At 35.1% G+C, this 22342-nt stretch overlaps 1 protein-coding gene across 1 annotated transcript in view; it reads right to left on the reverse strand.

The window, feature by feature from the left end:
* Window positions 1-3204: 3204 nt before the first annotated feature.
* SH3YL1 (SH3 and SYLF domain containing 1) overlaps window positions 3205-22342 on the reverse strand; it is a 38570-nt gene continuing 19432 nt past the window's right edge. Inside the window, exons 8-10 of the mRNA XM_015859304.2 lie at window positions 22041-22110; window positions 21290-21346; window positions 3205-3763 (exon numbers count right to left, since the gene is read on the reverse strand). Of these exons, the coding sequence (XP_015714790.1) occupies window positions 3564-3763; window positions 21290-21346; window positions 22041-22110 (327 nt within the window). The 3' untranslated portion in view covers window positions 3205-3563. The remainder of the gene's footprint in view (window positions 3764-21289; window positions 21347-22040; window positions 22111-22342) is intronic.

A 22342-nucleotide genomic window follows, 5' to 3' on the forward strand; every position in this document is an offset into this window, starting at 1 on the left:
AAGGTGATATAATCAACCTGCCATGCCTCTCCATATTTATACTTTTGCCATCGCCCTTCCCCCCAAATAGGTTTCATCCTCTTGGCTTGTTTAATTATGGCGCATGTTTCACAATCATGAATAACTTGAGCAATAGCGTCCATAGTTAAGTCCTTATCTTAAGTTAAGATAGCAAAAATTACAAAATTATTAAACCATGACAACACATTAAACAGAAAAAAAAAAAAAGAAAAAAAAAATAGAGTCTAAAATGATTTAAAACTCTGGCGGGAAATTGACTACCATTTTCATTGGGAAAATAAAATAAAAATGATTGAAGGCATAAAAATCACTGCAAATATTGTCAAATCAGTATGTTCAGAAACTCAGAATTCTAATAGTCTTTGTTACAGGAGCCTATGACTGATGTTACAGAACAAGATTCATTTTCAGGAATGATGTGGGAACACAGGCTGCCAAATCCAGCTATGCATGTCTTTCTTTCTTTTCTCATTCTCCTCTCCACCTAATTAACTTTTTAGATTTACTCAAACATTTAGAGGGAAGTCACAGGAAGGTTGGGTTTAATTTCTGGTTCTTCAGGCAGGTAGATCTTCCCTGTTGTAGATAGCTGTGTTTATCTCATCTAGGCAGTGCCTGGACTCTTTCTCAAGCTCTTGCAGGTTTTTGGATAAAACAAATTCTCAAGATGAAGGCTAGAAATATGCAAAGAGAATTTGGCTTTTCCAGAAGGTTAAATGGAAGGTGAATTTTGCCAAGGTTCAAAAATCATTGACAAATAATCAAAGTCAGTAAGTTTTTACAAGGCAGATTCCAAGACCCATCTTAGTGAGGCATTTGGCAGAATTCCTCTGAAGTCTACAGCTACAGGAATTACTATTTCTGCTCTTAAAAGTTAGACCTAGTGAAAGAATTACAGTAAGGACTGCCGATTTAAAAGAACACTTGGATACAAAATCAGCATTAAAGTTAGCAAGTACTAGTTCATACATTCCTGACATTTAGGCAAGTACTTGCACTTAATTTTGGATGAAATTAAGTAAAACCCTTTCTGAAGACTGCAGCTTGCTATTTTGTTTTCTTACATTTCTTACGGCATGGGAAAAACCCAAGAATTTTAATTTGCAATATTTCTAACTCAATTGAGAGCAAGAACCAATTAAAAACTCACAAATGGTTTCCCATGAACTTTTGGACTGAAGAGTTGGATAAATTTAGATTCTTGGAAAAAAAAATGACTTCAAAATGTTGTGACAAAGTTTTTTAGAAATGGATGTTTTGTCTGTATCAGAAAACACTGAAGGAAGTTCTACAGTTCCACATTTCAGAAATTCTGTGGATCCATGTGTCTACAACAAATCAACGTATGAAGATGTACTTTTGCTCCCTTTAGATCAGATGATCACATAGACATGAGCTGTTATGGAATTGGTAGAAATGTAGGTAGAATGGTTTTAAGACTATGAAGATTGACATAATTGGTGAAAATCTGGTACAAGCAAGGTTAGAGCCACTGTGAAATTTATAGAGCTTTTAAAATAAAGTAAGTAATTTTTCAAGATTTTAGTGCTAAATACTGATGATTTTCTTCAGGATTTCTGATGGTAAGTAAGTCCAACCACTTTTGGGATTAAATCTTAGTCTGCTGACACAGGTTGATCTAGTTTATGTCAAATGCATATAGAATCAGGCAGTATACTTTTGTATTGCTTCGAGTTTTCTTTTTGATAAACACAAGATCAAAATTGTTTTTTTTTTTTTAATTCTTTTTGATAACAAATGCAATTCCTTGCATTAGACTAATCACTATCTTTTCTCTCCTATATTGTATTAGGAAACGCTTCTTTACAGAAAGGGTAGTTAAAACGACTGAACATGGGTCCAGGGAGGTGGTTGAATCACTGTCCCTGGGGGAAAAATTTTTTTGGGGGGGTTTTTGTTTTAAAAAAAGAAAAAAAGTCCCCCCCCCCCCCCCCGTTTTTTTTTTTTGGGGGAAAAATTGGGGGGGGGGCGGTTTGCTCAGGGACATGAGTTTAGCAGAGGTTGTTTTAAGAGTTAGGGTAACAATGGTTAGGCTGTGGTTGGACTTGATGATCTTCAAGGTCTTTTCCAACCTGGGTAATTCTATGATTCTATGATTTAGAGGAATAAAAGAATTTTTGAAGTATAAGATGCGCTTCCCATTTAATATTTCCCTTTCACACTGGATTCAGTAATTAATCAGTGCTATATTCCAGAGGCTACAGACTATCATGAGCACTTAGATTAGACTATCCTTATTTTTCCTGAAGCAAAGTCAGTCCAGGAAACTGAATTTACATGAACAATAAGATTTTATACATAAAATGTACACATAAAATCTTTTTATTTGCAAGTTCATTGACAGTTTCATGGGAGCAGACACTTCAGACGAGTTAACAACCTGTAACAATCCTATACAAAGACAACTGCACTGGCTGAAAAAACAGTTAGCATTCTGGGAATAACTACTGAAGTACTAAAGCACAATTCTGCTACTGGATGCTTCAGCTTCTACTGGATAATTGAAATGTAATTTTTTCCATGTGGAATATCTAGTTTTGGGGTCTGTATTCAGAATGAAGTTGAAATCTGAGAGCTACAGTGCTACATACATTAGAAATACTACATACATTCTATGAAAATATCTTCTTACCAGTAATTTGTTCATAATCTATCCTATGTTACTGCTTCCTGAAAGATAAACAAGATCAAATATCAAATATAAAAAAACAAAACAAAACAAAACAACCTTAAATGAGAAGAAGCAGGAAGAATTATATAAGTTCATTTCTGAACCAGAAGGGTGTTCTTTGTTGTGTTTTCCATCTGCAAAACAAGTTCCTGTAGGAATCAATAGACATCATAAAGCTGCATCTTTTTCTGGCAGGTACTATTCATGCATTTTATTAAATAAACTTCTAGAAGAGCTTAAATTCTTCAAAGATGAGGGCCATACAGGGAAGTTGTTAGAGAAGGTGAACTGCTTAGCTGATACTGAGCTGTTTGAAAGAAAGATATTTGTATGTTTAACAATGGCACACACTGGGAATCAGAGCTAAAGTAGTTACTATGGAAAACTGCAATGCTAGAAGTACATTTAATATCAAGTAAACCTATGCTTTACCTGCAAAAAAGTATCTGCATGTTTAGTAAAAGTGAAGAATGCCAACTAAGACAAGTTGATGCAGATTTCAGAATATTTATTACAGAAAGATACATAGATACATATCCATTTTTAAAATATAACTTTTCCCTCATTTGAAAAATAAAAGTATATAGCACAACAGAATTGAAACTAGACACAAATGGGAGTACTTTTTATAAAGCAACTTGACTCAAAATTGAAACTTCACCATAAATTGACCATCACCTAATGTTTATTTAAGAAATAAGCTTAAAAGAAAGCTAAGGCCATTAAATGCATTTCAGTGTTATGCTGGAATAGTCTTGATCAAGAACCTCATTTATCTAAAATCTGAAAAGTTAAAACATATGTTTCAGTGTAGATTTGTTGTTGCTTCAACACTTTCTTCTATGTAGATTTAGTCATTACTTATGGCAACATAATTGGCTGGAAAGATGCCTGTTTGTCCTCCTATTCTTCCTTCCCACCAATCAAACTGTGAACTTGTTTTGGTTGTGACTATGATTTTGTCTCCAGCTTTGAAAGTCAAGTCACCTGGCTGTTGTCCTTCAAATGAATAAAGTGCTGTTACTTCTACTGGATTGCTTGTAGAGTTACCTGAAGTGAAAGAAATAAAATCAAAGAAAAATTACTAAATTGCACAGACAGTAAATCCTTGAATAAAATATTCTTCAAAGGCAGTAAAAAACAGTAACAAAGATATCAGAATAATTTATCTAAAATGTATAAGCTGCAAATGAAAAAAAACCCTTGGTTACCCCTCTTCTTAGTAAGGGAAAATTGGATTCCAGTCTATCAGCACAACTTAGTTCATGAAACAGCATTATGCACTAAATAAAATCAGCAGTTTTCTCTGCGTGATTCAAACAAAGAGAAAAGAGACAGTGGGAATAAAAGTGGTGTGCTGGAAAAAGTTCAAATAATTCCTGAAAATGTGCTCAGGGTAACAACTTCAGGTTTTTGTTTAGTTTTAGTATGTGTTCCCTGTGACAGTTTCTTGACAAAAAGTGCAGTCTTAAAGCACGGACTTTTTAAATCAATGTTCAGGATACAGAACAGTAAAACTCAAAGTATTCACAGCACATCTCTTCTCCTTCCACACAGTATTTAGGATTTTAGTATATCTAGTATGTTGTAAAAAAACCCACAAAATATGCTAGCAGAAAGAATGGATGTCCTGGAAGTGAGTTGGCTTTCACAGTGGTATTTTAGACCAATTATACACATGGTTTTTATTTTCCTGTAACTCCTTCAGTTCTTGGCGTTGGAATCATGTCATGAAACTTTTGATCTAGTTTGGAAGTCATCTATCATTATCCAGTCTCCATTCAGTTTAAAATTTTTAGGCAATTTCTCATCATTTCATACTATTGAACCTGTAGTAAAAGTGAACAATTTGGTAATATTTGTTTGCTCCTCAATTCCTGCATGAACTGTAGGAGACAGTAACATTGGTTTAATATTAACTTACTTTAATCCCTGGCCTATCATATCCCAAAGTGAAAATAAAGTACCCAAGGGATAAATGGAAAGACTAGTTAAGAGGAAATAATGAAGACCTCTATACAGCCATGTGAAAATAATGCAGGACATACTGCTTATATGGACATGGTGGCTGTAGAAATGGTCAAACACAAAATTAAAGGTATTTATCATTAGCTGTCTCTGCATGTAATGTTTCTTGACAAAACTCTACTGCAAAAGCAGAAACCCATGCTCCTCTAGTTTACACATTTCAAGTATAGAGTTGGAAGAAGACTATGAGAGCTGTAACCACTAAATTTCTTTTTTGTCAGTCGTCCCTCAGCAATCAATACACCCCACAAACGTTGTTTTTCTAGTTGCTTTTTACCAATTCTAAAGGAAGCAGAAAAATCCCCACTTCAAAACACAACCTCACTCAATAAAAGTGAGAAAGAATAAGAGAAGAATGAGGATAACAAATGTATGTGCAAAGAGCATAGCTATTTTTTCCATTTTGCTGATATACAAGAGCTGCTTTGAAAGTAATGCCTCCACATGTGTATCCTTTCATACATGCAGAAACCTGAAAGACACCAACAACTCTTTATGAACATTGATTTCAAGTCCTTGCCCGCCATTTGCTACCTACTATCATTAAAAGCATTATTAAGCTTTAATTACTGTCAGCTCTTTTATAATATTCCCTACCAGCTCTTTCTCATTTTTCTCACCAAGATTTAATCTCTGTGCTTTATTTCTGCATGTCAAGTAGTGTAAACCACATATAATACATACTTACTGTCTTTGGATTGTGGCATCTTGTACCTCATATTTATGTGGGGCATTATGACAAAGGGATATCTTCAATTAATGCAGTATTATGAAATTTACCACATGTTATATGGGGGAGCTGTTTCATGTTCTTGTCTCCACACTGAAGTTTTACATAATCTCTGGTGGATATTTAGTATACCGTATTATAATAGATGCTATATCCTATGGATGAGAAAGTATGGCCTTTTCAGACTCCACTGTAATTGATTTTTAGAGCATACTGTCAAAATCTGAATTGTTTTAAATGAAATTGTTACAGACACACTTGAAGGATACAAATACTGAAATCACATTTGCAGCTCACACAAGATGGTGCTACAGTGCTACACACAGAGTATGATCCTGAAATCACCGAGATTTATGAGTACGCATAATGGATTACATTGTGGAAATTCCTTAATTAACAGTATCTGAGTACACACAGCACCCTTCTACAAGCACAGTGGTCAAAATGGAACTACAGAATTTTTGGTTGAAGATCTGTTACTGCAGTAGCCAGCACAGATATCTATTGTTTTTATAGGACCGGGACATGGGCTAGGTTTATACTAATTAGCTAAAGAGTGCAAGAGCATTTGACACCGAGGCCAGCTATCATAGACCAGGCACACACATAACAGTAAATGCTAGAGCCACATCTAATCTACAGTCTTCTAGACTAACGTAACTCCTCAATGGCATCCATTAATTCTCTGGGAAAGTGCTAGGTGAGGATAATGTGAAGGAACTTTCAAAGAACATAACCGTATTGGTAATTGAGTTATAGTGCTTGTACCAGCACTGTTCAATTTACTGTTAGGTACAGATATTAATTTCACATTATAATTTATATGTTATTACATGTCTGAATGTCTGATGCTGAAAAATTTGCAGAATTATACTAAAAATTCCAGACCAGTCAACTGATCAAGCATACTGATGACTGAGAGAGTACTGACTGAGAGGGTAATCAGGGATTGTCCATCTGTTATGCATTTTCCTTTTAGGAGCTGAAAGCAGATGATCTTTAAGGTACCTTCCAATCCAAGGCACTGTAAGATTCTATGATTTGATAAATGAAATGTGGGTCTGTTTGTTTTGGTTTTTTTGAATCTGAAAAATGGTAAAATTGTTTTCATTGGCAGACAACGTACCATATGAACGTGCAATAGCCTAGGTAGTTTTACTACCTTGGAGATAGTCTTGCTACTAACTCGGGCTGATTAATCTGGGGAAAAGGAGGCTGAGGGGAGACCTCATTGCTCTCTTCCAGTATCTGAAAGGTGCTTACAGCGAGAGTGGAATTGGTCTCTTCTCACTGGTGATAGGATGAGAGGAAAAGGCCTCAAGTTGTACCAGGGTAAGTTTAGGTTGGATATCAGAAAAAAACTTCTTTACAGAAAGGGTTGTTAAGCACTGTAATAGACTGCCCAGGGAGATGGTTGAGTCACCATCCCTGAATGTGTTCAAAACCATTTGGATGTGGTGCTCAGTGACATGATTTAGTGGAGGGTTGTTAAGAGTTAGGGTTGTATGGTTAGGTTGTGGTTGGACTTGATCTTTAAGGTATTTTCCAACCAGTGAATTCTATGAGTCTATGATGCTATGATTTTCCCTTGAAAGTGAAAAGTCTTTTTACTTCACTCAGAATTTTTTACAACTAGTATAATGCATAGCTAAAGCTTCTGTCACTTAAAAACCAAACTGAATGAATAACACATTCAACATACTAACTTCTACTTCCTTTACATTATGTAAAGAAATAGGGAGGAGTGACTGGGTCTGCCACACAGAATGCTGAGGTTGGATGGGTCTCCAGCATTAGAGATGACAGAAGTTGTATGCTGCTGACATTAAAGCTCTGCCAAAAAGAATCATCTTACAGAGAAGCTCAAATTTCTTTAACTCAAGCTTTAACCTGTTGGTTAAATGGACTCCTAGATAATTAAGCAACCACACAAACTCTGCTTGTTCTGTAGAAATTGAAAAGAAACAACCAAAAACTGACAGACAAAATGACAGAAAACAATTAAAAGATCTAGGCAAATGCAAACAGCTATGCTTTGAAAACCAACTATATTGAGACTCACAAATATTTGTTACCACTAGTATACAGTGTTCACAGGGACTGAAAGCCTCAGTTATTGCTCGTGAATTTAGGATGAGAGCTTTAACAGTGAACAGATGCAAATTTTAATGGTCTACCTATTATGGAACACACTGGGATTTTATTAGAAAGGATTATTATTGAGTTTATAATTAAAGTTCATGAAAAAATACAAAGTAGGCTGAAGAACCAGGTTAATTTTTTGGTCCTGCAAATGTTTGAGTAAAAAATCAAAACTGGTGCCAGCAGCAATGAAGATTTAAGTGGTTTTAGTGGCCATCTTTAGCAAATGACTTAGAGAACAACATCTGCTAAGATATAATTTTAAGTGTAGACAGGGTGTGTATACATAGAGTGAACACACCAAACTGCCTGTATGATGCTTGCCCAAACTACCATATTAAAAAGGAAGACCATCAACAGTCCCCAGATGGATATGTTAAAGAGTAAAATGATCATTAATTTGATTCAACAGCAACAGAAAATCTCCACAAATACTTTTAAAACAAAGAAGTCACCCTGAGAAGTATAAAAGCAACAAGAAAATTTGCAATAATATGAAAAGAGTTTGGACTGGAAACTGCAGTAGTCAAAATCCAACTTGATTCCAGTAGAAGCCACCTTGTTGGCATCAACTCTATTCAGGCCATTATTAAGCAGCCTTGTCATTGATAATGTGACTATCCTGCATTCATCCATGGGAGTGACAGCATAGGCTGCAACTAATAAAGGAGCATCACTTTGTGCACACTTGGCCTTGTGGTGGGGCTTTCTTGCTGACTTACGTATCAGTAGGTAGTAGGGGCCTGCACAAACACACAACTGGAATACCCACATCTCCAACAGGAGGTGTAGGGAAACATGCACTTGTGTACTTTATGTGCATGCACTCCTGTAAGTGCAATTAAGAATTTGGAGGGTTAGTCATAAAAGAGCATTTAGGTCTTTGAGGTGTTCATTAATACGCTGCGGTTGTATAATGTTGTAGTTCACTTGCTACAATGCCGCTGTAAAGCTAACACTGATCATGTATTACCAGCAATCTGTCATTAATGAATTAATAGACCTCTTTGATTGTGGTTTTGATTTGAGCTATATTAACTGAGCAGTCTTTCTCTGTGACAGTTCTTGCATGTGACTGTTCTCACAATGAAGATTAATGTTCAAACTGAATGGCTCATGGCCATTGCTGAGCTTTAACTAATAACTTTAATTAAAGAACTTGATTTAACTGCTGGCCTAGTAAGGCGGACAAGTATGCACTGTGGTAATAAAGCTAGGTTGAGAGTGTAATTCTAATTAAAACGCTAAGCTCACTAAAAGTCCTGTGAGAAGCCAGGATGGTTATTCTTTCTGCAGAAATAAATCAATTTACCTAGGACTGAAAGGGTGACTAGGCTACTGGTAGAGCTAAGATTAGGTCAGAATTAAATAAAGTCAGAGCCAATAAAGTAAGGGTGCACTAGTGGATAAGCAACATCAAGAATGAGATGAGGCGTCATATGTCTGGTTTTGATGAGCTCATAACACTTAGAACAAGATCTGGATCCTTACATAAATAGAGAGTAGGAGCAGCAAATTAATTGCTTTTTTTAATCTGAGTTAAATATGTTACAGCATCATAGTCAAAGCTTTAAAGGAGGAATTTGAATTCAGTTACAGGACCTGGTTATCAACAGTTATTATATTTTCACATTAATTGTTAATAAGGGCTTAATAGGACTAATTCTTACAGTGATTATTGCTGCCCCTTCTTCATATTTTGAGAATTAAGACATACTAAGCAATATTTTGGATAGGAGTTAGGAACAACAAGCATCAGAGACACATTTTCTGTTGCATCCAGCACATTCCTTTAGAATGTAGACAGCATGGTGTGGAAAAAGAAATATCCCATAGTAAATTCTGAGGGCAACACAGTCACTGCTAATGACAGGGATAACTTTTAAATTAGAGTTAGGGCTCAGGTCAGTAGAAACTAAAGACCTAAAATTTTGACCTAAGAAATGCAGCAACACTGGGCTATGATGAGGTGTGAAGACAGACAGATAAATGACTTAAGTTTGAATTAGCAGGTGAACCACTAAGTTCAGTCTGTAGTGTACACAAGAACAAGATCAAAGCTGGATCTGACAGGGGTGTTCTTTCACTGCTGTTTGAGCTCAAAGACATACTTAACTTAAAGGAGGATGATACAGGAAAAGTGACAGGGAAGGAAATTAACTTTGAAGTAAGAACTCAATCTAGATGAGAGTAAAGGAATATTGAATTTGCAAAGGTCAGAGAGAAGGATATTGCAACAATTGAATCATAATAGTACAAAAGCATGGAGAAAAGTGGAGATGGAAAGAAAAGGCTGCATCTTTGAAATGGTATTCAGAGAACAACCTATAGGAAGGCAAGAACAGCTCGGCAATCACATGCTCTGTAGCAACCAGCAACAGACGGTTTCAAATTCTATATTAAAATTTTCAGCTTGAATTTGTAACTAGCTAACAAATAAACGACACATTAAGGCAAAAAGAAAGGGATCTGGAAAAGGCTTTTTGCACAAAACAGTATCTAATAATTGAAAATGGATAGAGTAGGTAACTGGTTGGGAAATTGTAAGGAGACAATTCTCAGAATTGTCAGAAATTCTCAGACACTGGAACTATCGATGTAAAGGCAAGTACAGTGACAGTCATACAACAGAATATAAAGAGCATGGACATTACAAAGAAAACATGCAATCATGTCGATGTCTAATACATGCTTATAAAGGGGTCACTGGAGACTTGTAAGTAGCAGTTATATTTACAGCAGCGAACAGACGGTACCAAACACTTCTGAAATACCAAGGAGTCACTTGGGACCTCTTATCCTTCCCAGGTCAAAATCATACCGGGTACCTGCTAACATCAGGATACATGATTGGATTTCAGTGCAAAAAGCACACTCACTATCATTTTCAATTAGCAGCATAACTGGTGTCAATAGTTTCAGCTGGGTGCAAGAGAAACTGCTTTAAAGACAGTCCAGCATAATACTGAAGAATTCCAAACAGAAACATAAAAGAAGATTAGGTAACAACAGTACAGTCAGTACTGCATCTTATTAGAGATCCAGAAGGATGAGATTAATTTAGCTGCATGCTCCCAGTTTCTGAGGCTCAGGCTAGTGTTGCCAGACGTTAAATCTCCTTTTGGCCTCTCTTTTTGCCCCCAGTAACTCCTCAGAGAGGCTATTTCAGAGCCCTGCTTACCCCCAGTGGGTAAGAACTTCCTCATGTTCAGCTTCAAATAATTCACTACTGGTTACATACTTTTTTTTGCCAACATTAGACTTTGGCTAAAAGTTTTCTTTCTTGTTAAAGAAAGAAAACTTTTTTCTTTTAATTATTTTTTTTTAATTATTTTTTTCTTTAATTTATTTGTTTTTAAATTATTTTTTAATGCTTTGTTGTTGTTGTTTTTTACACATCTCCAAACTGTTACAGTAAAAATAATTTAGCAACCTTATATCTCTGACTTCTTGCTCCTGTCACTGTACTTTTCTCTGCACCTGTTCAATTTACCTTAATGCTTCAAGACAATGAGTAAATAGAATATTCCAGATAAAGTGAATTCCAAATGTAAATGTCATTTCCCTACCTCCATAGTAAGATGCCTGTAGGTAACTGACTGTTCTACCATTACGAGCACAGCAATGACAGAACTGAATGAACACATCAAGATTTTGTGGAGACCACAGATTTATTTTTGAATGTAAAAGTAAAAAAAAAGAAAAAAAGAAAAAAAGAGAGATGAATCAGCACAGAAGACTGTCAGAACAGATCTTCTGATAGAGTTATGAATGAAGAAATCAGCAAAACAAAAAGAGGAAAGGCATGGACAGCAGAGAGAACTGAAGGAACTGGAAGCCACAAACAGCTGAGACACTGAGACAAGAATGGGAGAAGCATTAGCAACAAAGACAGCTTATTAGTATTAGAAGAAAGAAATAATTAAATACAGACTTTGATGGCACTCAAAAAGACAGTCTTATATACCATTTGATTGCCTAAAATGCATGCATGCATACTGCTACGTGTCCCCCTAGAAACAAAACAATGAAAACAACTTGTTTATTCTAGGAAAATAATAAAAAAATGCACAGAATATGTCTGAAAACACAGAAGACACTCTAGCATGCAAAGAAGCAAAGCTACAGAAGTATGTAATTGTATGTTTATTACTGTGCACACAACAGTCTGTTGTTACAGTGCATTTTTTTTTCACTCAGAGTTTACAAAACAATCAAAAATATGAAAACTGCAACAGAAAACAGTATTCTTTTATGGAAAAAGAAAATGGATAGTTTACAGTCTAACAGTTTGCGTATTACCTCATATTTAAAAAAAAATAATCTTTCATAATTCCTTTTTTAAAGGAGAGAAATAAAGGAGAAGGATTGGCTCATTTGGTGGCTAGAATGTAAATGAAGAGAAATAAAATATCGCCATAGTGAGGTTACAGAAGACTGAAGCACCACTGCGTCATAATATTTACTTTATAATCACATGCAATAATAAAAGCATGACAGATACAGTATATTATTTCACATGACTTTTGGAAAAGTGTAATCTTGAATTAAGAAATTTTTAAGTATAGTTGACTGGATGTGTATGCTTCATAACGTTTTATGGATGTAGAAGTTTGGTGCAGCTAACAGTCCATCCTTTGATAATAGAACTCCAAGGCTTTGCTATTCATAACAACTACTGTTTAAGTAATGTCACCCAAATCTATAAGTGATGTTCGGTTTATGTTCATAGCTAGGTAGCACAAAAGCTAAGTCAGCTTCCTGAGGTATCTAGCTTAGAATATCACGGTTAGAAGAAAGGAAGCACTTATCTTAAGTTTCACTATATCAGACAATGATCATTCTCTGGATTTAATACAAAGCACAGTGAATGATAGGTGATAGGTTGAATGCAGAAGCATCTTGAAATGTGAGAATTCCTCTATGCTTAAAGACAAAATGGAAACAAAGTAAAAAATACTGAAAGGGGAGATATAACGAAGTGCAATACAAGTTGCTGCACAGAGTTAAAGAGGACCTTTGAGGCTCCTTTGTCCTGACTGAGCCATGACAACTAGATGTCACAGCTTTCTTCTTGCAAGACAAAATGAAGTATCAAATTGCGGGGCAGCAAAAGAGAGTAAAGCAGAAGCATTGAATCACAAGATCATGATTGGCCTGTGTTGAAAAGGACCTCAAAAATCCTCTAGTTTCAACCCCTCTGCTATGTGCAGGGTCGCTAGTCACCACACCAGGCTACCCAGAGCCACATCCAGCCTGGCCTTGAATGCCTCCAGAGATGGGGCATCCACAACTTCTTTGGGCAACCTGTTCCAATATGTCACTGCCTTCTGTGTGAAAAACATACCGTAGTATGTTGCACATGAGGATTCTCTGAAGAAATTAAATTTTCAGAATCTGTCTGGTGCCAAAGCATTCCATGTGTCAATGTCCACTTACAAGAGTGTCTCTGCGAAACACTCATTCGCAAAGCAAAACTGTAGCTCAACTGTATCTTAAATGCAACAGATGAAGAAAATGATTATTTCAGTTATTGAAACTTACCAGTACACATTAGTTTCTTTTTCAACTTACTGCAATTTTCTGCATTTAGACCACCTCTCTAAGCCTTTAACATGAGAAGAAAAGGTTTCAGGTGATCTTCTAGAGCAGAACATACACAGAAAAAAATGTTTCTTGACAAATTATAATCGAGCATTTGTTCCAGGCATAGATAGGAGCTAAATGCTGGAAGTCGGGAATCTTACAAATGAAATTTCAAGTGTCCAATCTACATTAAAGTTGTTTGTTTTGGATTTTTTTATTTGTTTTAATTTTCTTAGATGTAAAGTCACCACAAAAACCCTCAGCACACACAAAACAAGAACCTCAGATCTTCAGATCTCACTAAACAGATGCTTGTGAAGGCCTAAATATGCGCAGTAGAACTGACATTTTATATCTACAGGTACTAAGCTGCTATAATCAGATATAAGCATAAGTCTTCCCATACAGATACTTGAAGTATGTCATATGCCACCATTGATCCAATTAATTTCCAACAACGCTCATCTGATGAAAGGTCAGGAGACATGATATTCAGCAAATCACTCTCAGAACAAATATTCTCTTGTCTTAGCTGTTGTTTTACCTCAAACTGTGACCCCTCCTTTACGTAAACAAGAATAGTTACCTTTCTCTATGCTTTAATAAAAAAAAAAACAAACTTAAGATTCTCAAAGTATTTTAATTCAATGCTGAAATTTGAAAACCTTTCATGGCCACACAAGCATTTATTTGTGCCATCAGTTACACAAATACTTTCTGAAGAGAAAAGGCAGGCATTTCTCTGCCTTGTTCTAGTACTTGTAGACAAAGAAATTACTCCTATCTAGAAGATACAACATCTGTTTTATTAAAGCAGCTGTAGATTTAAGGCAATTTCAAGAAGTTCAAGGTAGCTTAGATAACAGCAAGGAGAATTTCTCTAGTATCCCTCATGACTAAAAGTACACTTCAGTCCTGGAAAGGATGGCAAAACTAAGCCTGAAGCCCTCATCCACTTTCACAAAACTTGTCTGAGCATACCTTATTTTCCGAATTACTTACAGAGCCAGACATTACCTATATGATCAAGTAGGTACTTTGACTGGGCTTTTTCTTTCTGGTACTCTTTCTGGTTACAAAGCTGTCTAGTTGATTTAAGGAATAATTTAAGTATGATCTCCATCAGCACAACAACAACAACAAAATGATGACTGGAAAAAAATCATCCAGGCTTAATATTATGTGTTAAAGAGAGCACAAGGCAAAGCTAGATAGACATAACCTACAAGATACGCTATACTCAGTTTTGCTCCAGAGACTCAAGGAATAGAAATTCAGCAAGAGATGAAAATCTGTATACATAGAATCACAGAATCATAGAATTGTAGGAGCTAGAAGGGACCTCTAGAGATCATCGAGTCCAACCCCCATGCCAAAGCAGGCTACCTGCACAATGAATCGATGTATTATATTCCAGCAAACACCAAAAAAAAAAAAAGCACTCAAACACTTTGATCTCTTCCACATCAGCTGGAAACAGACTATCTCAAAGCATCAGCTTCTGTAATAACACCAGTTTGTGCCACATGTAACAAATAAAATCAATGGTTTCATTGGTAGTTGAAGAAAACCTGACTATATTTAAAGTTTAAGTCACTATGCAAATTAAGCTCATTCAATATGAAACACAGTTCACTGTTTTTGAGTTTCTGGCCTGCTAGGGAACATGCTGGCTCATCATCTTCCTCTGCTGATGGAATGTTTCTATCTTTGTTTCAGCACACTCAGCTTTTGCATTAAAGAAGTGCCTTTTTTGTCAAGCATCTGTGGATATATTTAATATTTAGGATATAAAAAAAAATCTCCTGCTTATAAGAGTCAATTCCATAACAGTATTTTTGCTGATTACTTCTTAGATTTTTTTCTGCCTTTTCAAAAAAAATTCAAATTTTCATTCAAACTAAAATGATAAAATAAACGATATCAATGTCAAGGGCTTTTACTATGTTCAAGATTACATTAATGCAAATGACACCTTTGCTGAAATCATACAGCAAAAGATCACAGAATCACAGAACTGTAGTGGTTGGAAGGGACCTCTAGATAACATCAAATTCAACTCCTTGCTAAAGCAGGTTCCCTACAGTAGGTCATACAGGAAAGCATGCAGATGGGTCATGAATATCTCCAAAGAGACTCCACTACCTCTCTGATCAGCCTGTTCTTGGTGCCCCATCAATGTGACAGTAAAGATCCTCTTTGTATTAGTCTGGAATTTCCTGAGTTTCAGTTTCTGCCCGTTGACCCTTGTTCTGTTGTTGTTTGCCTCTGAAAAGAGTCTGCTCCCATTGAATTGACTCCTGCACCTTAGATATTTATCAACAGTTATGTGATGAGATGCAATGCTAGATATAACATTCCTATTCTGAAAAGATATAAAGAGAACTGATGAATGTTTTATTCAGGTCAGTTTGACTGTTAAGGAATGATATGCACATCTTTTATTTTGTTGACAATATTTCCCACATTTCTGCTACACATGCTGAGTGTTAATATCTCAATCTGTATACAGTGTCTCTTCATTTTGCTTATGAAATCTACTCTGTTAGATTCAAAAATTCCGCCACTGAGTTATTAACACATTAACATTAGCACTTGTTCACACCTGATATAAAGATTATCTTCAACCTTACTCTGGAAAACAACTCACAACTTGAAAACAAAACCAACAGCAAGCCCTATCTCATTCTGTGCAGTTTCTACACAGATTCTATGGTAGTTATCTCTAAAACACTGACTTTTTTGCTAATCTGACATAGAGACATTTTTTTTGTAGTAGTAGTTTTTCAAGACTGTAGCTATCAGTTCCTAGAGGTACTTAAAAATCCTGCTTGGCTTCCATTAGAATTAATGAAGTAGAAGCTCCCATACTCCCAGAGGGTTTTTATACACAAATAGAAAGAACAGTAATTTAAATTTGTTTATACTACTACTACAACAGAACAAAAATTAAGCATATATATCACAAGCATGCTAAAACATCAGCTTGCTTGGTTCAGTAGGGCTTCAGACAAAAGGCTTCAAACTATACCATTTAGTATCTTTAAGTTCATAATGAACAACTTCGCATTTTAACTGCATCCAAAGGATGACCCTAATGCTGCTGGCAGCATTAAAATAAACAAACAAACAAACAAATAAATAAATAAATAAATAAAAATAAATAAAGCATAAGCTGCACTGAGACTTTCCTGTAATTTTTGCTCTGATTTTTATTTCTATTCATTAAATAAGTGCCATGAAAAAAAATACTGCTCCCCATTCCGGTCACATTTAGCAGTTATCCACCAACGCATGCACACATATCAGGAAGACACCAATTTCATCCCAGCACTTAAGACCTCAATCTCTTGTCCTCTGCTGTATTTTGAGTTAGTTGATTATACACAGCGAGTTATTTACTTCAGTATAACCAGAAAATTCCTGTGCACTGCGTTTTCCTCTCAGCTTGCCACAACATAAGCCATAAGCAGCTCGATTATCTGACTTATTACATTCACAATAGTATGATCCTAGAAAAGTGATTCAGAGATAAAAATAGTCTAAAAAATAATTTCCTGGGATTTCCTGGTTTTTGGTTAGTATTAAGAAAGAGCTCATAATAGCAAGGAAGTTAATACCGTGGAGACCACCAGATGGATGTTTTATTATTCCAGTAACTAAATATAAACATGTCACAAGCCTTGCCATGAGGAAAAGAGAAAAAAATAGACCAAGTTTAGCTAAATGTCTTAAGAGTGAAAAAGAAAAAGAAAAGATTACCACAGATAATTTCCAGTGGGTTGGGCCTTCATGACATTGTCTACTGACCTAGTAAACATGAACTTATGACAGATATTACATATTCCACTATGCAAAAAATTTCTGAAACAAATATCTGTTACTCTGAGCTCTTCCAGCAGTACAAGAAAATAACAAATTCAGATATTACACATAGAAAAATGAACTGGAGACAAGAGAGATACTTGAATTTTATTATCATCAAAACTGGAGATACTACTTTCACTTTGAGGTATTTAGTCTTACAATAAAATCATCCAAGCCAAAGGAATTGGTCACACATTTTTCTTGTGTTGTAGCTGTCAGGTTTTTTCCTTGTTTGTCTGTTTGTTTTTAAATCTGTGGATTTCTAAGTGTGGAAGTTTGTAACTGATATAAATAGTTACATGACAGATTTCTAGTTGTATGTGAGCTGGTGCTAGTTTTGTTAATTCAAAGAGAAGACTATCACATAAAAAAAAGACATTGCTTCAATACACAATCAGCAAAGTAAGCCTGTTTTGAAGTTGCAAACATGGTGACAGTGATGCTCTCTTTCAGAAGCTCTAAATTGTTTCTCTACACTATACAGAACTCAGCAATACACATAAATAGAGGTACTAATGTAGACACGTCTAGAATGTTGTCACAGTTCCACTGTATTATCTCCTTCCTGCATTTTAACATCATCCTACAGAGCAGGACGCACACAAAATGTCAAGATTTTAAGTGAGATAGAAACTGAACTGTAGAGCATGCGTCCAAGTAGAGCAGGTAAAACAGGAGATCACATGAAAAAAAATGATATTGTGCTCAGAGAGCTGCAGAACAGATTTTGCGAAGCTTTGTATCTCAGAGGCATTCTGTTAACTCTGAACTCATTTGGCTTAATGACCATATGTGTAACTGGCCACAGAAAAGGCCACAATAGGCAAATAAAACAAATAAATTCGTAAATTCCTTGATGTTCGCAGTTTCCCTGACAAAATATGCTTAATGGAGCATAAAAGTCTTTCTTAGAATTCTCACTTGACAGGTAAGAAAGCCAGTGTGTCTGAGAGAAATGTTAAAGAACAGCAACAAAAGTACCATCAACCAAACAAAACAAACAAAACCACCAATGAACCAAATCACTTAGGATATATGAGCACAAGCTTTCATGATTTTTTTTTAAGCAAATCACGACTACTTGAAAGATGTAAACTGTATAATTGCTTTTCCCTAATTATGGTGAAATAATTATTCTGTTAAAAATAGATGCACTTTTGTTAGTAGAAAAAAATATATATATTCTTAAAGCACTGCAACAAGAAACCCACTGTTCATAAACATTCCTGAAAGGGAACACGTTACTGAGAACAGGCAGAACAAAATGCTAAGCAAGTATGCATTCTGAAGGTCAGAGAATTCACCCTCTGAACTGTTTCATACTAACTTATATACTACAAAAGAACAATGAAGGAACATTGTTTAGAAGGTTTTTGTTGTTGTCTTAAGGAAAATGAACTAATGCTCTCATCTCCAAGTCCTATAGTTTCTCAATAGTTTCCTGATTGTTTCAGCATCTTGGCCAATTTAAGTGATTTTCTTCCATACATGTGAATCAGTCTTTGTTTCAGATTAGCCGAGATGAAGAAAAAGTGACAAAAAATACTGACTTCTGATCCTGAACAAATTGCCTGTTAATTATTTAGTTCTCGCCAAAATTTCCTGCTTCTACCAGTTCAGTTGGAAATGGCTGCAAAGTTTTCAGAATTGTATAGTATTCAGCAACCCTTTTGGATGACAGCCAGATAAAGTAAGAAACCATTTACAGTTTTGATTGCCTGCTGTTACGTGGCATAAAGCCAAATAGAAATAATGAACAAACAATGCACTATAAAAAGAATCTAACATCTAGTATTAGATATCATTCAATTGTGACAAGCTAACAACCTTAAGTTTCTTAAAAAAATAAAAAATAAAGTCATTGTAAAATAATTTGTATCCTGATTCTACAACACACAAGTGCCATGAGTCACTTAGATTACAGACATGGTACAGAACTCTACAGAAATCTTCTATCCATTCATAACCAGATAACCTAAGCTACATCATGCTTATAAAAGGTGGATGGACCAGTCAGACCTTTTACTATTCGTATGTAACAAACGTGGGACAAGCAGTAACTTAAGTTAGAAGTTCCTTATGCTGTAAGGGGAGGAGTAATAAACTTTCTTTCATAGACATGACCAAATCTAATTTAGTAGAACAGTTTAAAAGAAAAACAACAAACCCAAACACACCCCAAACAATAAAAACAAAATAAAACCACGTCTCTATTCCTCAACTTCTGTAAAAACTTTAATCCACTGAATCACAATCTCAGCCGTGGCTTTTTCCAGAACTGCAAGAGGTTTCTGCAAATTATTATTCCTTTTAAAATAAAATGTATGATATTTCCAAGTGCACAGAAAATTTTAAAGAGTTTCTGAATCTCATTTTCCAACTAAATGCATTAACTTAAGTGTTATTAAGTTACATGAAAACATTCTACTTGCATCTCAGTCAAGTATCACACTATCAGTTTAGAAAAAACATGTTTTTCATCTAACATTCTTCTTGCATTTGAAATAAGCAATGTAATACAACCTTTTTAGATAATTCAGAACTACATAAAATATAATTAAAAATGTCTGAGCTGCAAGTCTAGCTCCTCTTAAATTTAATGAGATGGATGAATGTTTCAGCCTTCCTTCCACTTTCGTAACTGCTGAAAAGACAAAATTTCTCACCAGCACACCCTACATCGCCACCCTCTTCCCTAACCCCAAAAAGGAAAAATGAGAAGGCACCTCCCTTACTATATCACAACACAGAGAAGTCTGTTGCTCATTATCAAAACCTAACCCTGAACTAGCTAATATACCTACAGTGAAGCTTCCTAAAGATTAGTTCTATGAACTCTTCCATTTTGTTGGCCAGAAGACCATTTTTTCTTTTCATCTGGATGTCAGCAACTGAGTATTCTTTTCCTAGGAAAAACATCTTTTTTTTTTTTTCCCTAGGAAAAGTTTTACAGCATGATAGAAAATTTTTGTTCTCTGAAGGATTTTAAGGATTTGCAGAAATAAATCAATGGCTCAGCCTAAGTTCCTGCTATGTCAGTCCCATCAACACATACATACTCCAATAGCATGTATGGAGAATATATAGGAGGGAAGATTATGAAGACAGTAACACATAATTGACCTCATTTTTAATGAAAGATCTGTAATTACATGAATTGAGGGATTAAATAATACAATCTAGATTTTGGCCTTCAGACAAGAAAGGATAAGCACTGTGTTAAGTGACAACACTGCCTGACTTAGAATCTTCTGAGATCAATTATCCAGTTTAATTAAGTAAAAAGGAAATTGTTTCACTTTATTTTCTGTTGGTGTATGAAATATGTGAAAACATGTACATACCCACATACACACACACACACACATAGTTGTAATACTGAATGTCTCAGCCTTAGTTTTTATCCCAGCACAAAACCAAAACATTGATTTATTAACAGGACAATATATTCTATCAAGCAACTTGTCTCATGGACTTTCAAATAGTTAATAGTCTTCTCTCCAAGCAAGATGGGATTTTTGATGTGAGAGACCACTATGGCATCTACATGAACATAACCAGTTCAGTCATAACATTTTTCCTAATGAATCACAAGTTTCCAGTTAATGGGCACCAAGAGTTACACTGCAAATACTACAGAGTAAGATTCTCTGTTAGAGCTCAGACTGTTCCTGCTTTAAAGTTAAGAGAGCTAAAACACAACAATGAACAAGTAATAGCTCTTTGGTATAATACAGAGATATCTCACAAAACCTCAAGGACTATAACTGCAAGAGAAATTATGTTTATGCAAGCATAATCATACATGACCTGTGGAAGTGCATCTTAATTAAAACAGGAGTTATATTACCTTGCATAAGAGTTTAGGCACAAACTTGTTATATCAGCTTTCTTTATCACTTCAGTTAGGTGGCAGTGTAAAATAGCTTTGCTATTTTCAATGTATTTTTCAGTGTCATTGAATAAAGCAAACTAACTTTTTCTGTAAGACTTATTTTTGTTGGAATATAAAGCCAAGGAATAAGATACATGTTAATGAAATATTTTCAGTAGACCATATGCAACGAAATATCATTTTAACTCATGGATAATAAAGAAATGGGCAAACGTTGATAGATGTCTTCCAAAGTACTTTCAGGACATTTCAGACTTCATATTGCTAATATAGACTATATATATATACTGCCAATACACACTAATAAAATGTGTAGCTCAGTACTTACTCAGAGAGGCATAATCACTTGGAAGTTCAGGATAAAGCTTGTTTGAGTTCTTTTTAGCTGAAAGATAAATTTAAGCAGCAAGTTATATGATACATCAACATATGTTGCCATACTTCATACACAAGTTCTCTAAGACATGCTCAATAATTCAGAAATTACTGCAGTTATCTAAGGAGTGATACAGGACAAAGAAATGAGGACTTTGTCTTAAATCCTGTCTTACATCCACTGGAATAAATCAAGTTAGCAACAAAACTGCATACTGACTTGTATTCAATGTGAATATATTGGTAGACAAACTGTTAATAGAGTCAAAACTTTCCCCATTCAACTGTAAGAACTGCTTACTTAAAGACGTGACAACATAAAGGAGAACTAATATTTTAGAAGCCAGAAATTTCTAGAAGCAGGACTAATTGTTTCTGTTAGAACCAGGACTTTTTACTTAAGAAACACCATTGAGCCATGGACCCTCTATATAAATAATAAATAAGTATGCTTTCTGTGAACAACTATTTGTTTTTGTAACTAAACAAACTTCTACAGAAAATATGACACAGAGAAAAATTTGTTAATATAACACAAAGAAATAAAAACCCCTTTACTCTTCATTGCTCAGGGCAATTGAAACAAATACAAAACACATTATTATATATAGAGTTACTATTATGATAACTGCGTAATGCTGATTAGTCTTAACTTTCTACTTCTATATAGAAGTAAATTAATCATTATCAAAATATTCTCTAACCTGGTGGTGTTGGCCTAACAGAAGGTTTATGTGGTTCGGGTCTCGATGGTCTACCAGGTGGGTCATTTACCTAAGATGTACACATTTTTAAAACAAGTTTCATCAAAATGGAAATAGATTTTAACTTCATAGTCTAAAAGTGTGCCAAGTTACACTGAAAATTATCATCTCCTCTGAAATTGTATTAACACAACAAGAACACTAAAGAACTAGTGACATACACATGACTACAGAGAAATTCACTGTGGGTTTTAAAAAGATGAAACTAAATTATATAAATATAACAGCTGAATAAAAATCTT

This window comes from Coturnix japonica, chromosome 3, assembly GCF_001577835.2.
Source record: "Coturnix japonica isolate 7356 chromosome 3, Coturnix japonica 2.1, whole genome shotgun sequence".
NCBI classification, from domain to species: Eukaryota; Metazoa; Chordata; class Aves; order Galliformes; family Phasianidae; genus Coturnix; species Coturnix japonica.